This window comes from Corvus hawaiiensis, chromosome 21 (genome assembly GCF_020740725.1).
Source record: "Corvus hawaiiensis isolate bCorHaw1 chromosome 21, bCorHaw1.pri.cur, whole genome shotgun sequence".
Taxonomy (NCBI): domain Eukaryota; kingdom Metazoa; phylum Chordata; class Aves; order Passeriformes; family Corvidae; genus Corvus; species Corvus hawaiiensis.
Genome location: NC_063233.1, coordinates 8824004 through 8840372, shown reverse-complemented (window position 1 = coordinate 8840372; position 16369 = coordinate 8824004). Strand labels below are relative to the sequence as shown.

The 16369-nt window shown below is 63.6% G+C and overlaps 1 protein-coding gene across 1 annotated transcript; it reads right to left on the bottom strand.

Annotated features, from left to right (window-relative positions):
* Nucleotides 1–901: 901 nt before the first annotated feature.
* On the bottom strand, nucleotides 902–16002 carry AKNA (AT-hook transcription factor). The gene is given in 23 exon segments (XM_048325221.1): nucleotides 902–2835; nucleotides 3097–3256; nucleotides 3567–3686; nucleotides 4188–4289; nucleotides 4378–4533; nucleotides 4709–4812; nucleotides 4948–5033; nucleotides 5035–5122; nucleotides 5395–5581; nucleotides 5732–5955; nucleotides 6139–6245; nucleotides 6340–6547; nucleotides 6713–6886; nucleotides 6962–7089; nucleotides 7172–7334; nucleotides 7432–7532; nucleotides 7642–7701; nucleotides 8189–8346; nucleotides 8490–8649; nucleotides 9122–9196; nucleotides 9661–10616; nucleotides 10743–11015; nucleotides 15892–16002. Coding segments are annotated over 22 exon segments (3954 nt in total). The 5' UTR covers nucleotides 10903–11015; nucleotides 15892–16002; the 3' UTR covers nucleotides 902–2558.
* Between the last annotated feature and the right edge of the window lie 367 nt (nucleotides 16003–16369).

The window sequence follows — 16369 nt, the reverse complement described above, 5'->3', positions numbered from 1 at the left end:
TGGGCCCTCCCCAAAAACCCTCTGGGCCTTCCCCAAATCCCTCTGGGGCCTCCCCAACCCTCCAGGCCCCCCTCCAAACCCTCTGGACTCTGTGTATATTAATGACTGTGTCTTGTGACGTTCTTACGAGCTTGGTGTATAGTGATTTCCCCAAACCTCTGATTTGAGTTGGGTTTTTATTTGACGCCCCTGGATTGCCCCCTCTCCCCTTGCCATTAGATGCACTGCAATATTTTGGGGTCTATGGTTTTGTTCTCTTCCCCCTGAAGGCTGTGACCCCCCCTTTTCCTTCCCCAAAATTGCTCTTTCTTGCCTCGTTGGTGGTTTAGCCCCCCCCCTTTTTCCTTTCCCTTCCCGTCTGCTCCTTGCCCATAAAGTTAAATATATATTTTTAGGGCAAAGGCTGTATCATTGCACTGATATTTGTTGGTTCCCCCTCAGTCTCCCAGCCCGTTTCTGTTCCTCCTTGGTTTAGCAATGCAAATGCTTCAGGATCTTGTATGTTGGACATTATTATTATTATTATTTTTTTTTCTGTTACAGTTATTTATATAAAAAATAATTTATCAAAAAGGAAAACTTTAAAAAAAAATAATCTAGTCTGTCTTGGAACTTGTTTACCTTGAAATTACTGGAATCTAAATGTTTGAAAGTGTTGAAGCACAAACATGTATCATCTCTGTATATCTGTTCTTCTGTACTAAAGCACTCGAGTGACTAAATAAAAGCGATCTCCATCCCTAGTGCAACTGGGGCTGTGCTGTGCTGCTCCCTCGGGGCCAGGAGAACAGGGAAAAGGCATGGGAAAATATTCCATCTGACCCCAAGGGAGGGCTCCTGGTGTGGTGATGCCAAACCTCCCCTGAGGAGTGGCTTTGGGGAAGGAGAATCAGCACACGAGTCATCCAATGGCATTTATTTCCTTCAAAAATAGGCGATTTCTTCGTACAAAATGCCACCCCAGGGCGTTAAAAAATAGGGGATAAGGAAAAAAACCCCATCATTTGGTCCTGGCTACTGCTTTTGGGATAATTAACCACACTTCCCACACACTCCCATCACACCCTGGCTGGGCTGGGGCAAGTCACAGCTTCCAGCTTGGGGACAAACATGAGCAGAGGCAACCAGAGATGCATAAAACTTCTTTTAAATCCCCCAAACCTCTTTAAAATGCCCCAAACTTCTTTAAAATCCCCTAAAAAAGGGGGAGAGACAGGCCCATTCCCAGCCCCTCTGGGCTCGTGTCAGGATCAGGCTCAGGGAGAGCTTGGATGGCTCCAGGCCTGAGTCACGCACTGATCCCACCCCCCACATGTGGGTATTTGTACAACAAATAAAAGCAAAAATAAATACATTTGACACTGGCACTTCAGGTAGGTCCTACGGATAAACACAGGCTGGGGTGTTGGGGATGGAGCAGGGCATTAGGCTGGACCCATCCCAGGAAAAGCTGCCCCGACCACATGGTTTTCCCTAAAGAACAGGCAGTAACTCATTAGAAACCCAGCTGGGAGGGACCAGGGGCTCTGCAAACCCTACACCTGCTTTGGTCTCAGCAGGTGGTTTTTCCTCTTCCAGCCCAGATCCCCTGGAAATCCCAGGGGGAAAAACCTCAAATCCTTCATTTTATTTGATGCTGTGGGCGGCCACATCCAGGCATGAGCAGAAAAAACCCCACAAATGCCCTAAGGGTTGTGCTGGAAATGAAAACCAGAATTTATATAGAGAGATATATATATATATGTATCCATAAGAAGATATATCTGTGGAATCAGATACAGATCTGTATATACACAGATCTATTTATATCTGTCTCTCTAGATATAGATCTATAAATATAGATAAGGTCTATATCCAGATATATCCGTTTATAGATACACATATATCGCACACACATATTACAGACCATCAATCAACACTCAAAAGAGTGATTGAGCTGCTCACTAGCTACAGAAATTCACATAAAAACCACCAAAAAAAAGAGTTTCCCCAAGGAGGATTGTGCTGGGTTCAAGTCCAAGGGCAGAGGGGTTGAGCCCCCTGAGGAGGCCTAAAGGTTGGGAAAGGGGTGGGATAGGGAATCCCAGGGAATCCCAGGAATCCCAGGAAATCCCAGGAATCCCAGGAATCCCAGGTATTGCTGCCCACACAGGCACAGAGGTAACACAGCTGCCAAGGGGGCTCGACCTGTGCAGGGCCCACACGAGGTCAGAGCATCCCCACAAGTGCTCAGGGTGGGGTGGCCACTGCCTTGGGGGGACACAGGGCCACCCCATTGGTCTCAAGGGATGCTGCAGGTCCCAGGAGATTTCTGCCCACGCCATCCCCCCCCTCCTGCAGCTTGAGGGGGTCCCGAAAACGGCCAGACAGACGGACAAGCCATGCAGGAACTGCAGGGAGAGCGGGAAGGGGGGTGGGAGCCAGGGCAGGACACCCTGGAGACACCTCCAGCCCTGCTGCCCCCAGACTTGGCAGGGAGCACCCAGTGCAGGGACGCTGAGGGGGCCCATCCTCCTCCTCCTCGTGGCAGGGAGGCTTTGGAGGTGCTGGCGGGACCCTCAGAAGAGGCAGGAGCCGCGCAGGCCCCGCGCCCGGCCCAGCTCTGCGGCCAGTGCCCGGCTCATGCGGGTTGTGGTCAGCCTCACACTCTGGGCAGCCTCCACGGCCCGGCTCAGTGACCAGTTCAGCTCCTCCAGCTCCTCCAGGTCCAGGCTCAGGCAGCGGTGGTGGCCCTGGGGCCGGGGGGGACTCTCTGCCCGCCGGGGCCCCGCGGGGACACCGAGGGGGACCCCGGCCAGGGCTGGGGCTGAGGTAGGAACTGTGGGGGAGCAGTAGCTGGGAAGGAGAAGGGACATGGGCTCAGCATTGCTCAGTGGCTGTGGCCCCACTCCACCTTATCTCCATCCTTCTTCCCCATCCCCTCCATCCCCACCCCCTAAACACAGACCCCCCCCCCCCCCCAACAGGAGCTGGTGGCCGTGTCACCCCATTGCCATGGGCAAGCCAGCGGGTCCCTGGGGGGGACGGACAACCCTGCACCGCTGGGGGATGCTGACCCCTTCCCTAAGCCCCCTCCCAGCCCCAGGGCATCCTTACAGCATGGAGGGCACATAAGGCACGAGGGGGACGGGTGCCAGGCAGACGGTGGCAGCGGTGGCAGCAGGGGTGGCTGCCAAGTACCAAAGGCCGCGTTGCTCCGGCTTCTCGGCTCCAACGCGGGGGCCTGGGGGACAGGTGCCACCAGGGCCACGCTCTGCTGAGGGGAGGGAGGTGGTTAGATGTCCCCAGGGGGGTTAGATGTCCCCAGGGGGGTTAGGTGTCCCCAGAAGGGTTAGGTGTCCCCAGGGGTGCGCATCGCGTGGCAGCCCCAGGTGCCATCACCCCCTGTGCCACACCGGGCAGCCACTGCTGGGTGAGCACACCTGAACCCCAGGTGCCAGGTGGCACCACTAGCTGCCACTTCTGTCCCCAAACAGTGTCAGGGGGCTGAGGTTGTTCCCTGTCCCCCCACCCAGCCCCCACACAGGGATGAGCTGTGCCAGGCATGTGTCACCCTTGTCACCCACCAGATGCGGCTCTGTCCCTGCTGCCCGGTGCACCCATGGGTGCACGGCAAGTGGGGCAGGACGTCCTCCTCGGGGTGCTGTGCTGGGGCTGCCAAGTGGCATCACCCCCCCCAAATCCAGCTGTGGAGAGAGGAAATTGGGAATGTCCCGTGGGACCCAGCCAGGGATGTTTGGGAAGAGCTGAGGGGTTTGAGGGGGCTGATGGGATGGGAGGGAGGGAAAGGAGGGTCTGCAAAGGTGGGCTCTGTACTGGCACCTGGGACAGGGCTGGGGACAGGTGACACCGATCCCGGTGACACCAGGAATCCCAGGGAATCCTTGGAACTCCAGGGAATCCCAGGACACCCCAGGTATTTCTGCCCCCACAGGCACAGAGGTAACAGAGCTGCCAAGGGGGGACCCACACGAGGTCAGAGCATCCCCAGAGCATCCCCAGAGCTGCTCAGATTGGTCCCCCTGGGGACGGTGGGGTCTGGCTGAGGGACAGTGGGGACAGCCTCAGGCCATGAGGAGTGGGTTTTCTATTCCCTCCCTGAGCCTCCCCAGTTAATGAATTAATTAAAGTCGTTAGCAGCCGTTAGGGGTGGTAGGGAGAGCTGGAAGGGGCTGGAGGCCACTCACCTGATGCCATCCTGCCCCTGTGACATCGGGGACACCCCGAGGTGCCTGGCTCCTCTCGGGATGCCGGGGTGGCACGTGGTGTCCCCGCCTGGTACCGTGTCCCTGCCAAAGCCCAGCGTGAGCACGGCCAGGGTCCCCGAGGCGAGGGTGGCCGCCCTCAGCCCCACCACCGAGCGCCAGCAGCACCCACCTGTGCACTGTCCCCGAAATGTCACCGCCCCCGGGGGGTTCCCACGGTGCCTCCGCAGGGACGGCGGTGCCCGGGGCCCGGCGGGTGAGGGCTCTGACCCCGAGGCTGCGGCGGAGGACAGGGAAGCGGGGCGGGATCCGCTGGGATCCTCCAGACCTGCAGGACCCGCCCTGGGCTGAGCGCTGAGGGGTCCCGTGGGACCACCAGGACCCGGCCCCACAGTCCTGCAGCCCCAGAACATCCTGCTCCGTTTGGGGAGGGGAAGTGGTGTGCAGGGAGCAGCGCGTGTCCTCTAGCCCCTCTGTCCCCACCCTGGTGAGGTCCCACTTACCGAGGTCCAGCTCCGGCCTGTGCCGTGGCAGCGAAGCTGACCTCTCCCTCCATGTGGGTGTGACCCCGGGGGCCACCCTGCCCCGCACCGGGGGGCTCGGGTCCCTGCGGAGGGGACAGAGATGCTGTCACCAGGCTGGCAGCCAAACCTCTCCCTGGTCACAGCAGAGGTGTGGACAGGCCGAGGCTGGGGGTGTCCCCACGCTGCCCCCACACCCCCAGGTCCCTCCTGCCACCTACCCCGAGGGTGCTGCATCCTGGGGGGGACGATGGTCCGCTGGCCACTGGTGGCCTCCTGGCCGGGGTGCCACGGGGAGTGGTTTTTCCCTCGGGGTAGCTGCGGGAGCGGCGCAGACTCTCCTCCAGCCTCCGCCGCAGCCGCCACACCTCGTCCTGCAGCGCCCGGATGGCCTGGCTGCCCCAGGACAGATGTCACAGTGAGGGGAGGCTGCAGCCAGCGGGGACCCCAACAGTGCTGGGTGCCCTGGGAGAGCATCAGCGACTCCCTCCCAGATCCCCCATCCCCAGCACCGGCACCCAGCAGCTGTGACGCTCCCCAAAACCAAGCCTGGGGCTGGGCTGGGCTGGAGTCCGGTCTCAGCCGCCACATGGGTGCCCAGTGGGTGCCTTTGGGGGGTCCCTGTGTCACCCAGTGGGGTTTGAGGAGGTGGGGACACCGACACTCACTCGCGCTCCAGACGGGACCCCAGGAGGTCACAGGGAGCCGGGTCGAGGGACGGCAGGTCGGGGGACAGGAGGGTGGGGGATGGCGTTTGGGGGGATGGCAGGGGGCTGGTTGGGCTCCTGGCCATGGCTGCAGGGTGGTCACCGGCGCTGGCACAGCTCCTGTCTCCCACCTCTGAGTCCGTGTGAGCTGGGGAGGAAGGGGAGCACAGCGAGCCAAGGTCAGAGAGCAGAGATTGGCACACACCTCCCTCCAGGAGGTTTGGGAACCCCAAAAACCAGAGCCACAGAGCCGGAGCCTCCCCAGATCTCTGTCCCTCGCCAAGCCCTGTGCACTCACTGCCATCACCGTCGGCGTCCGGCCCTGCCTCGCTGCTCTCGGCCCAGCGAGGGGGGGAGCTGCTCTGCGAGGGGCTGCTGGGGGGCAGCCGGGGCCCCCCTGTGCCCCCCGGGGGGTAGATGCCCATCAGTGCTGTCTCGGAGGGAAGCGGGGTCATCTCTCTCTTCCGTGGGGTGAGGAGGGTGGTGGGGATGGGGATGGACGGTCCCAGAGAGCCCGGAGTCCTGGGGAAGGGACAGGCAGCCCCCAGGGCTCATCCCGGGCCACGGGCACCCTGCACATCTCCAACCCCCCCTGAACCCCGCTCCCCACACCCTCACTGCCTCTCCCGCAGTGCCTGCTCCTCCTCAATCCCCCAAATCTCGCAGGCAGAGCCGAATTCCCGCAGGCAGGAGCGCGGGCCGTACCCTGTGCCAGCGGGATGGTGCTCGGGGGTGTGCACGGGGGGTGACACCCTGCTGGCCTCCGAGCCCACGAAGCCACTGTCGGTCTCTGGGGACACGATGCGCTGCTCCTGCAGAGGCACGGGGAGAGCAGGATCGGTGCCCAGCACCCCGGGACCCTCTGGGGGTGCAGGCAGGTGGGGACCTGCAGTCGCAGGGACTCACCTTGCGGGGCCCGTGCTGGGTGGCAGCGCTGCCCGTCCCACTGCTGCGGCGGGACAGCGGCACCCGTGGTGGCCCAGGGACACCCAGTGGGGGCTTGGCAGAGGCTGGCGGCTCCTCAGCAGTGGCAGGGGATGGGTGGCCCCGTGTGTCCCCCAGGTTTGGAGGTCCTCTGGGGGGAAGTGTCGCAGCCCTTCTCTCCGGGAGGTGCCTGTGGGGACGGGATGGAGCAGGAATGATGGGGCAGAACAACCCCAAAGGTGGCGAATGTCCTGGTGCAGCTCTGCCATGGAGGCCGTTTGCTCTGAGGTAAAACTGGAGACCCTGAGGTAAATCTGCTCACCCCTGCCCGGGGACTCGACTCGACAGCACTTACAGAGGGAGGGTCTCGATGTTGGCCCCCTCCTCGAGTGACCGTGTCCTGCAAGGGACCTTGCTGGGGCCACCATCCCCTGCTGTGGCTGCATCCACCTCCTCCTGGGACCCGCTCTCCGCCAGGCTCAGCTGCTCCAGGCTCAGTGACTCCGGTAAGGACTTGAAGTGCTGGTACCTGGGGAACCCACGTGTGGGTTTGGGGATGTGTTCCGTGCCCGTGTCCCCACTGCCCCGCTGCCAGGGCACTCACTGCTCCAGCAGGTCCCCGAAATCCTCCTCCACTTGGCGCTGCTTGTGCCACAGGGGCCAGGGCAGCCCCCCTGCCACCCCCTCGCTGTCCCCCGCTGTCCCCCGGGGACTCTCCACCAGCGCAGGGCTCTGCTGGACACAGCAAAAGAGGCTGAGAGAGGCAACCCCCACAACTGCAGCGGGGTGGGGAACCTTTGCACCCCTAGCTCACCTCGGGGCGGGGGGAGTGGACGACCGGCAGTGGGGACGGGGCTGGGAGGCAGCGGGGCTGCGGGGGGGCCTGCGGGAGGGGCTGCCGCCTGCCCCCCGGCTCCAGCCGCTCTTTCAGCCCCTCCAGGCGCAGCCCCAGGCGGTAAATCTCCCCTTCCACCACCCTGCAAGACACCAGCCATCAGTGCAGGGGGGACAGCGACCCCCGGGGACTCTCCGAGGGCTCTGGGGAGGGGGGTGGCAGGGGGATCGAGCACGTACCGGTCAGGATCAAAACCCTCCGCAGCCCCCGGGAGCTGCTGCCGGCCCCGCAGGTATTCCCGCTCCAGCGCATCCTGTGCGTCCTTCAGCATCCTCATCCTCTGCGGCACAAGGGTGCGGGGTCCGAGCCTGCCCACTCGGCTCCGGGCACCGCCACCCCCCCTGCTCCTGCCAGGGCTGGGCTGGTGGTCCGGGAAGGGGCTGACGCACCTGGAGCTGTTCCGAGGGTGTGGGGGTCCCTGCACGCATCCAGCTTTCGAAGGATTCCACCTGGCCGGGATTGCACGGGCTGAGCCCGGCCCTGCAGCCGCCCCCCTCCGCAGCTCCCCCCAGACCCCCTCCCTGCTGCCCCCCATATGCAGCATCCCCACAGACTGCTCCAGAGCAATCCCCCACCGCAGACCCCTCCCCAGCCCTTCCTTCCTTCCCAGCACTGCACAACACTCCCGCTCCCCACAGGCCCCTCTGGCAGCATCTCCCCCAACCCTCCAATCCAGACCCCCTCCCCAGCTCGCCCCAGCACCCTCCTCAAACCCCCTCTGTCCGCAGCCCCCCCCCCCAGCCCACCACCATAACCTCCCTCCCCTCAGGCTCTCCAGAACCACCCCCAAATCCCCTCCCTGCAGCCCCCACAGACACCACCAGCACTGTCCCCAAGAGCCCTCCTCCATGCAGCCCCTCTAAAGCCCCCTCCAGCCCCTCCCCGCAGCCCCCCAAGTCCTCCTCCCGGCCCCCCCAGTAGCCCCCCGGTCCTTACCTGTGCCTGCAGCCTGCGGCTCTGCCCCGCCAGCGCCCGGGTGAGCCGGGGGCCGGGGCAGCAGCACGGCCCGGGGCAGGCGGGGCAGCCCCCCCCGGGCGGAGGAGGGGACCGAGGTTGGGGTGAACCCCCCCGCTCTGACGGTCCCGAGGCTGCAGCTGCGAGAAAACACGAGGACAAAGTGACCCCGCAGCACCGGTGACGGCAGCGTGGGGAAGGGGCTGCGGGGAGCATCCCCCCCCCCCCCCCAGAACCGGAGCAGGAGGGCGGCGAGCGGGACAGGGGACACGGATCAACACACCTGCACCTGGCGGGGCTGGGGCTGTGGCCGGGGCTGTGGCCATGCCCAGAGCCGCTGTCCGCGCCTGCGGGATGCTGAGGGTCATCACCCGGCACCCGGTGGCCACGGTGCCCACGGCGAGGCTGCGGCTGGGCTGCGGCGGGTCGGAGAACAGGCTCACCTGGGCAGGGAGAGCGGGTTCGGGAACTCAGCCTGCACCGTGCCCCGGGGACACCCTGCAGCACCCCACGGGCACAGCAGGGGAGAGGGCTGAAGGCGGCGACACGCGTGGGGGGGGCGGTTGGCACAGCCCTGCCTCAGTTTCCCCACCCGCGCAGGGCGGGAGGTGGCGGAGGTGACACGGGGACGCGCTTCCGCCTGTAACCCTGCCATCCTCAGGGACGCGCCCCGCCATTCCGGGGACAATCCGGCTCAGCCACCGCCCTGGCACGGAGGGGACCCTGCCAGGCGAGGGGGGCGCGGTGGCTCCCCAGTCTCAACCTCCTCTCCCTGGGCTGGGACTGCTCAACCGCAGCTCCCCGGGAGGAGGAAGAGGAGGGGGGCCGGGGGAGGAAGACACAACAGATAACCTCAGGGAGGGGGGAGCAGAGTGAGGACCCCCCCCCCCCAGGCACCCTGATCCCCCCACCCACCCTGGCGCCCAGGCGCAGCTGGTCGATGGTGTTCTCAGCCTCGGCGTACTTGGTCAGCAGCTTGTGGTAGTCGTCCTGTGGGGAGGGGACAGCAGTGGGTGACGGGGGGGGGGGGGGGGTGGAATGCCCGAGGGGTGGGTGATAAAGAGGGGAGGCAGCCTTGAGTGGGGTGCGGAAACCTCCCCCTCCAGAACACCCGACCCATCTGTGCAGATGTGGCCCCCGTTTCTCCGTGCAGGGAGAGCTCCCCTCTTCTCCCAGGGGGACAAGCATCCTGAGGGTGACAAGCTGTGGGGGGGTGACCAGCATCCCAGGGGGACACGAGCATCCTGTCCCCAGCCTGAGCGCTGCCCACATCCCTGCTCCTTCCCTCCTCGCCAGCTCCAGGCAGGACCGGGAAGGGGTGACCAGCACCAACCCCCCCATCGGTGTCCCAGAGACAGCGACACCTCCATTTCCCCTGCACCCCCTGTTGCTCCCAGCCCGGATTCCCTCCCAGTTCGCCCTCTCTGGCTGAACTGGGGGGAGCCGGGCGTTACCTGGAGCTGCTGCACCAGCGCCGTGGCTTGTCTGGGGGACCTGAACTCCTGCGGCAGCGCGGCCGTGCTGGGGGGCTGCGAAGGGACCCCCTCCCCATTGCTCAGCAGCACCTCCCGCACGATTTCGGCCGGAGATTTGAAGCCGATGGGGCCGCCGGGGCCGCGGGGGCGGGCGGGCAGCACCCGGCCCCGGGGTGGGCGGTAGCTCTGGTCGAACTTCACCCGCGCCTCCACCTTGGAGAGGTCGGGCAGGGGGTGGTTGAGGCGCCCTCGGCCGTACTGGGTGCTCTCGGTGCCCGTTCCCGAGGGATCCCTCGTCCCCTTGCCACCCGCTCGCCTCCTGGGGCTCAGGGACCGGGACTGCCGGGCGGGCTTGGGCGGCACCACGGCGGGCGCTGCTTTCTTGGGCACTCGGGATCTGTCGTGCCCTTGGGCTGCCGGGGGGTTCCCGGTGTCTCGAGGCTCCCCGGTGGGTGCCAAGCCGGCGGTGCTGGGGGCTGGCAGCCCTGTGCCAGCTGTCTGCGGCTCGGGGACAGGCTCGGGGCTGGGGTCATCGGTGGAGAGCTGCAGAGGGAGGCTCCGTCTCGGGGTCCACTCCTGCCTGTGCCCCCCGATGGTGTCGCCGGCCGTGCCCCAGCCCCGGTGCTGGCGGGACGGGGTGGCAGGGCCAGGGCTGGTGTCCGACAGCCCTGAGATGTCCCCCCCGTCCGTGCTGCAGCCCCGGGGCTGGCAGAGAGCCCGGCCGTCCCTCAGCACCTCGGGGCTGCCGCTGGAGCCCGAGCCCCAGCGGCCCTCCGAGGACAGCTCGGGGTAGGGCTCCCCATCGCTCTCCGCCCCCCAGGGCCCCTCGTCCTCCCCGGAGCTGCCCCGCTCCTCATCCTCCTGGGCCAGGTCCTGCCGTGGGTGCCAGCGCCCCTCGTCTGCCGGGGACCCCTCCTCCAGGTCCTCACTGTCACCTGCAAAACATCCGCACCGCGGGGCTGTCGCCACCCAGACCCAGCCGGTGGCCCCGTCCCCCTCGCAGGCCCCTCCTGGGACATTTGGGACCACCCCTTTTGGGCAGGAGGGAGGGCAGGACTCACCCCACAGTGGGCTCCTGGCAGCCTCCCCCAGGCCGATGACCCCATCCTCGTCCATCCGCCTTTCAAAGTCGTCTTCTTCCTCCTCCTCCTCCTCCTCCCCGCCGTGCCAGCGCGTCAGCTCTGTTTGTGTCCAGCGCAGCCATGGTGCCGGGCTGGCCATGGCCGCGGGCGCGCCGGCCCCGTCACTTGTGTCGCTTCATGGCCCGGCGGCGGTGGCGGCGGGCTGGGGACCTTCCTTGTCGCGAATGTAGGTCACAGCATCGCCGCCGCGTCCTGGGGGGGCCGGGGGAGAGGGAGGGATGCTCAGCGGGACATGGTGGGCTCTGCTTGAGGTGTCTCCCCCACGCTGGTGGGGTTTGCCGTGTCCCCCAAATCGCGGGGACAACACCAATCCCCGATGATGGGGTGGGGGACGCCCTCGGATCAGGCCCCCCCGCTCTGCATGCCACCACGAAGCTGGAGCTGCCACATCGCTCACAGCCGTGAGGTCCTCGTGGGGAAAGGCCATCTCTCAGGGCCACCCCAAAAGGTTTGTCCCCCTCGCAGGGAACAGCCAGCCCGTGCTGGTACCCTGTGGATGTCACCCCAGCTGGGCAGCCGCAGCACCCTGGTGATCACCAGCAGTGCTGATAGGGAGGGGGCAGGAGCACCCCAAGACCCCTCTGGATTGTGGGGGCTGACAGTGAGAGGGATCCCAGCAGAGACCTGGCACACTCATTCCACGGATGACCCCAAAGCAGGAGCTCCCCCCTCACCCCCTCCCAGGAGCTCCAGCAGCAGCCGGAGGAACGCCGGATGCTGAAACCCCAAATGTGGGGTGTGGCAAGAAAGGCCGTGGGGTTTTCCCAGCGATGTCCCCTCTGCAAGATTTGAACCCTATAAGCCCAAATTTTGGCCATGAAAGGCCACAGCAGGCTCAACCAGCCCCATGCAGGGGACACTCACCCTGTACCAGCATCCCCAGGACACCCCCATCACTGTGACTCCATGGGGAGTCCTTCCGAGCACCCCAAAACCTTCCTGTGCCTGTGAGGCAGCCGAGCTTTTGCAGAAGGAGGAAATGATGTTTCCTGCAAGTTTGCAGGTGGCCACAAAAGTTTTAACCCCATCCGGCCCTGCGCAGTGGGGGCTGAACCCTCCTCCTGCAGCATTTTCCACCAAAACCTTTGTTTTTTTAATCCAGTTCAGAGCAAAATGCTGTGGGAAGGCAGGGGAGGGAGATCCCTGGGACCATCAGCAGCTGGTCCTAAAGACATCAGCATGGGGATCTTCCAGGAGACCCAAAATTAAGCCTAAAAGCGCCAAAATTCAGCCAGGTGGAGCCTCCCTTTGGAAATCTGGGGAAATTTCCAAGGCTGGGGTCCAGCTGGCCCCATCCTGGGACACTGCTCACAATCCCAGGGGTGCTGTGGCAGGACCCAGGCTCTGAGGCCCGTCCTGGCACATTTGCAGGCAGACAATTAAGGCAGCTCGTTACTGTGTAATTAGTGGCACGCAGAGGATAGCTTGACGAGCTAATGAAACCGCAGCACAGGGCCTGGGGTGGCTGCTCTCAGCCAGAGAGTGCTGCGGTGATTTTGGGGTGCTGCTGCCTCAGGGATGGTGGTGATGAGGTGTAAACCTATCCATGGCACCCACATGCTCCAGGAAAAGTCCTCTAACCCACTCCCAAGCCTCAGATCTGCAAATTCCCTGGGTGTTTGTGAGGTTTGGGGTTATTTTCCAGCAGCACCTGGCATCAAGGGCATTGTCCTTGCACCTGCCTTGCTCCCAACCCTGCCTGCATCCTTGGGGCATTCCAGGCAGGAGCAAAGCCCAAAGCATCCCTTAGGGTCTTGCAAACCTCCTGGGGGGGTGGGGTTTACATGAGGTTTTTCCCCACACACCGAGGGGGTAACTCCATTCTCCACACCTGGAGATGATCCACAGCTTCTCCTGCCGCCGGGAAGGATGGGCCTGCCTGTGGGATGCTTTGGGCTCTGAGCTAATGAAACCAAAGAGGGATTTTGGCTTTAGCTCCTCCCTGAGCTGGGATGTTTCCAGCACGACGTCCTCACTCACATCCCAGAGATCTCCCCCCGCAAAGTGCCTCCCATCCCACCTTGAGCCCTGCAGGATCCCAGAGCGATGGGGAGCCCCAAACAGCACCCCCAGCATTCCCAGAAGGAGAGTGCTGGGTGAAAGCAGCCTGTGCTGCTGTTTTATCCCTTTATCTTGGCATAAAGGGTTAAAACATTCCCTACCCATTTCTGGTGGTTCTTTAAAGAGATTTTGCATCTCTTGAAGGAGGCCATGCCTCACCCACACACCATTGGCTGTCACCCCATTTCTGAGCAGCGGTCCCACGTGCACAGCCCACAGCAGCCACAGTCTGCAGGATCCACTTCCAGACCCAGCCACATTTATGGCTTTCCCAGAAAGTCCCTCTGCTGATGGTCACGGAGTGGCAAGAGTGAAAAATCTCGGATTTTTTTCACCCCCTCTAAGTGATTTTCTCACTGTTATGGGAGCACAGAAAAGCTTGAAAAATGATGTGGCTCTGTGCTCAGCAGCCACAAAGCAAACACAAACAACCCCAAATGTGTGTGCATAAATACATCCACATATTTTAATTTTCCTCTTTGAAAGCCAGGATTTTTGCAACAGGGCAACTGCAAGAAGAGCTAAAAAGAAATGTAAAGGCCTCAGCTAGAAAACTCCGACCTCTGCTGTGCCCCAGCCCCTCAGCCCCTCTCCTGCCCCACAAATCTCAGCCAGGGCTGTCCCAAATTGTGAAGGGAGGGATGCTCCCAGCAGCGAAGAGTGCTGCCAGGTCTCTGCCTGTCCCTGCTCTCAGCTCCAAACCCCTGATCCTTTCCGGGGGCAGCGATCCCATCCCCATCCTGCTCCCTGCCCCGTGGGAAAGGCGGAGGTGCGAAGCTGAGCCCGCCCAGCTCGTTACACGTGTGCAGCAGGGAGGCAGCAGCAATCAAGGCCAGCACGAAGCCATCGTGGCTCCTGGGTTTATCAGCGGTGACAGCGGAGGAGACAGGAGCATCCTCCGCCCCAGGGCTCGCTCAGTGACAGGGAGGGGGGGGACAGCGCTGCTGTCACTCTGCCTTCACTGCCTTGTCAACCCTGGGCACAGCAGGTGGGGCTGGGGGGGCTCTAAACCCCACACCTCCATCCCCACAACCCCTGAGAGACGGGAAATAACCCCCCTTCCCTGTGCCCCCAAAATCACTTGCCTGCGAGGGGTTAAAGCCCCTCTGCACATCTGGGATGCTGAGGGAGCTTAATCCCCGTCCCAGGCAAAGGATGGATATTTTGAGTCTCGTTTAAAGAGGTTTGAAGGAGGCCAGAACGGCCTCGGGCTGGAACTTGGCAAGGGGCGTCTGCGCTCCAGGAGGGAGGAATTCGTGGTGTATAAACCCTTTTTTAAAGCCCACAGAGTCCCGTTTTTATAGGCATGAAAGAGGGCAGAGAAGCGGAAACGCTGCGTTCTGAGTTTGCATTATTTCCTACCAGAACAAGAGAGGCACCATCGCAGCGAGGAAGAGCCTGACAAACCTCCCTGGTCCTCTGGAAGCACATGCCTGTCACCATTACTGCGACGCCCACGTGTCACCTCAATTCCAGCGGCTGGAGGGGCCATGTCCCCCCCAGATCCCCCACGGAAAGGCACCAAAACCCCGTGGAAATGTCATTTTCCCATCACTTGCACTGAAGCAAAGCCCCACAGCAGGGCAGGGAGCTCCTCTTTCCTACCTCCCCCTGGCACAGGAACCCTCCTGTCCTCGCTGGGGACACTCTGGGTGCATCCCCAGGGCTGAACTCCAGCACACCAGCACAGCCAGGGTTGGATGGCCATAATTCCCGTGAAGGACAGCCCTAATCCCTGTCTGGAGAGCGCTGCCACTGTCACCGCGCCACAGCCGGTGGCACCGAGATCCCTTCTTAGCACAGGGCAGCGAGAGGCGACGGGGACACGGCAGGGCAGGTGGCTGAGGAGATTGTGCTGGGGTGAACCAGCCACAGCTTCTCTGGGTAGCCTCTGCTAGGGCTTCACCACCCTCATAGGGAAGAATTTCTCCCCAATATCCCATCTAATCCTGCCCTTTGTCAGTTTGAAGCCATCCCCCGCATCCTGTCACTCCAGGCCCTTGTCCCAAGTCCCTCTGCAGCTCTCCTGGAGCCCCTCTAGGCACTGGAAAGTACTCTAAGAGCTCCCTGAAGCTTTTTCATCCCCAGGCTGAAGAGCCCCAGCTCTCCCAGCCTGTACAGAAACTGCCGTGCTTTCCGGCAGCCCTTGAACTTTAAGAACCGATTTCAGCCCTGCCCTGAAGGTACCGAAAGGCTGCGGCTGAGCACGGGACACCCACGACACCCGCGGGCACCCGCCGGCTGCCAGGAACACGGCTGCCCTTGAAATAAAACACGGAACTGAAGCTGAACGCTGCTGCCCCGGCGACTTCCTCGGAGGAGCCGCCGGCAGCCACCCGGCCCCGCAGCCTCCGCCGAGCCCCGGCCGTGCCTCCGAGCCGCCTCCGCAGCCCCTGACGAAACTCTCCCGGAATCCTCCGGCCCCGGCGGGGAGGAGGCACCGCCAGGAGAAAAGTTATGACAAGTTTCCTCGGGGCCACGAAGGCTGCGATGGCGTGGGGAGGGCACGCCTCGGCCAGGAGCGGCGTGTCCCGCATCCTACCCGGGGTGTCTCGCATCCTTCCCGGCGTGTCCCGCATCCCTCCCGGCGTGTCCCGCATCCCTCCCGGCGTGTTCCGCATCCCTCCCGGCGTATTCCGCATCCCTCTCGGTGTGTCCCATCTCCTCGGCCGCAGGGACCCCGCCAGGGCTGGGGGCTCTCCTCCTCCACCCAGGGACCCCGAGCAGCTCCCGGCTGCGGGCCAGCCCTGCCCGAGCCGCGCTCAGCAGAGCCGGGGGCTCTGGATGCGGCCCCGGAACGGGGCCCGCGGGCTGTGCCTCCAGCTGTGTCTCCAGCTGTGCTCCGGCGGCGCCCCGGGGCCCCTCTCCTTCCTTCCAGCTGCAGCAGGCGGCTTGCAGGGAGCAGCCGAGCCATTCCCGGCCCCCCCAGGCACAGCTGGGGCACATCTGGCCCGAGGGCACCGCTGGAGAGACACCCCTCGCCCCGCGAGCGCCCCGCGCTGCCCACCTGTAGGGAGAGCCCGGCGGGCGCCTCCTCGGCAGGCGCTGGGCGGCTCCGGTCCCGATCCCGATCCCGGTGCCGGTTGTGATCCCGATCCCGGTCCCGATCCCGGTCCCGGCCCGGCCCCGCCGGACAAAAGCGCGGCCCGCGGCGCCAGGGGGCGTGGCCTCCCTTGATTAGCATATCCGCCGCACTCCGCCAATCGGCGCCCCGAGCGGGAGGTCGTTAGCATAATCCCCGCCCACTCTATATTTGCATAGCCCGCGGCTGGCACCCAATCAGAGCCGCGGTGGGCGGCCTCATTGGCATAATTTATGCAGCGCGGGCACCCCCTGGCGGGGCTCTGCCCATTCCCCGAATCCCATGGGATGGGATGGGATGGGATGGGATGGGATGGGATGGGATGGGATGGGATGAGATCCCCGATTCCGGGGATCCTTGGCAGGGATTGAAATGAGAATGGGGAAGGGATGGGGTAGGAATG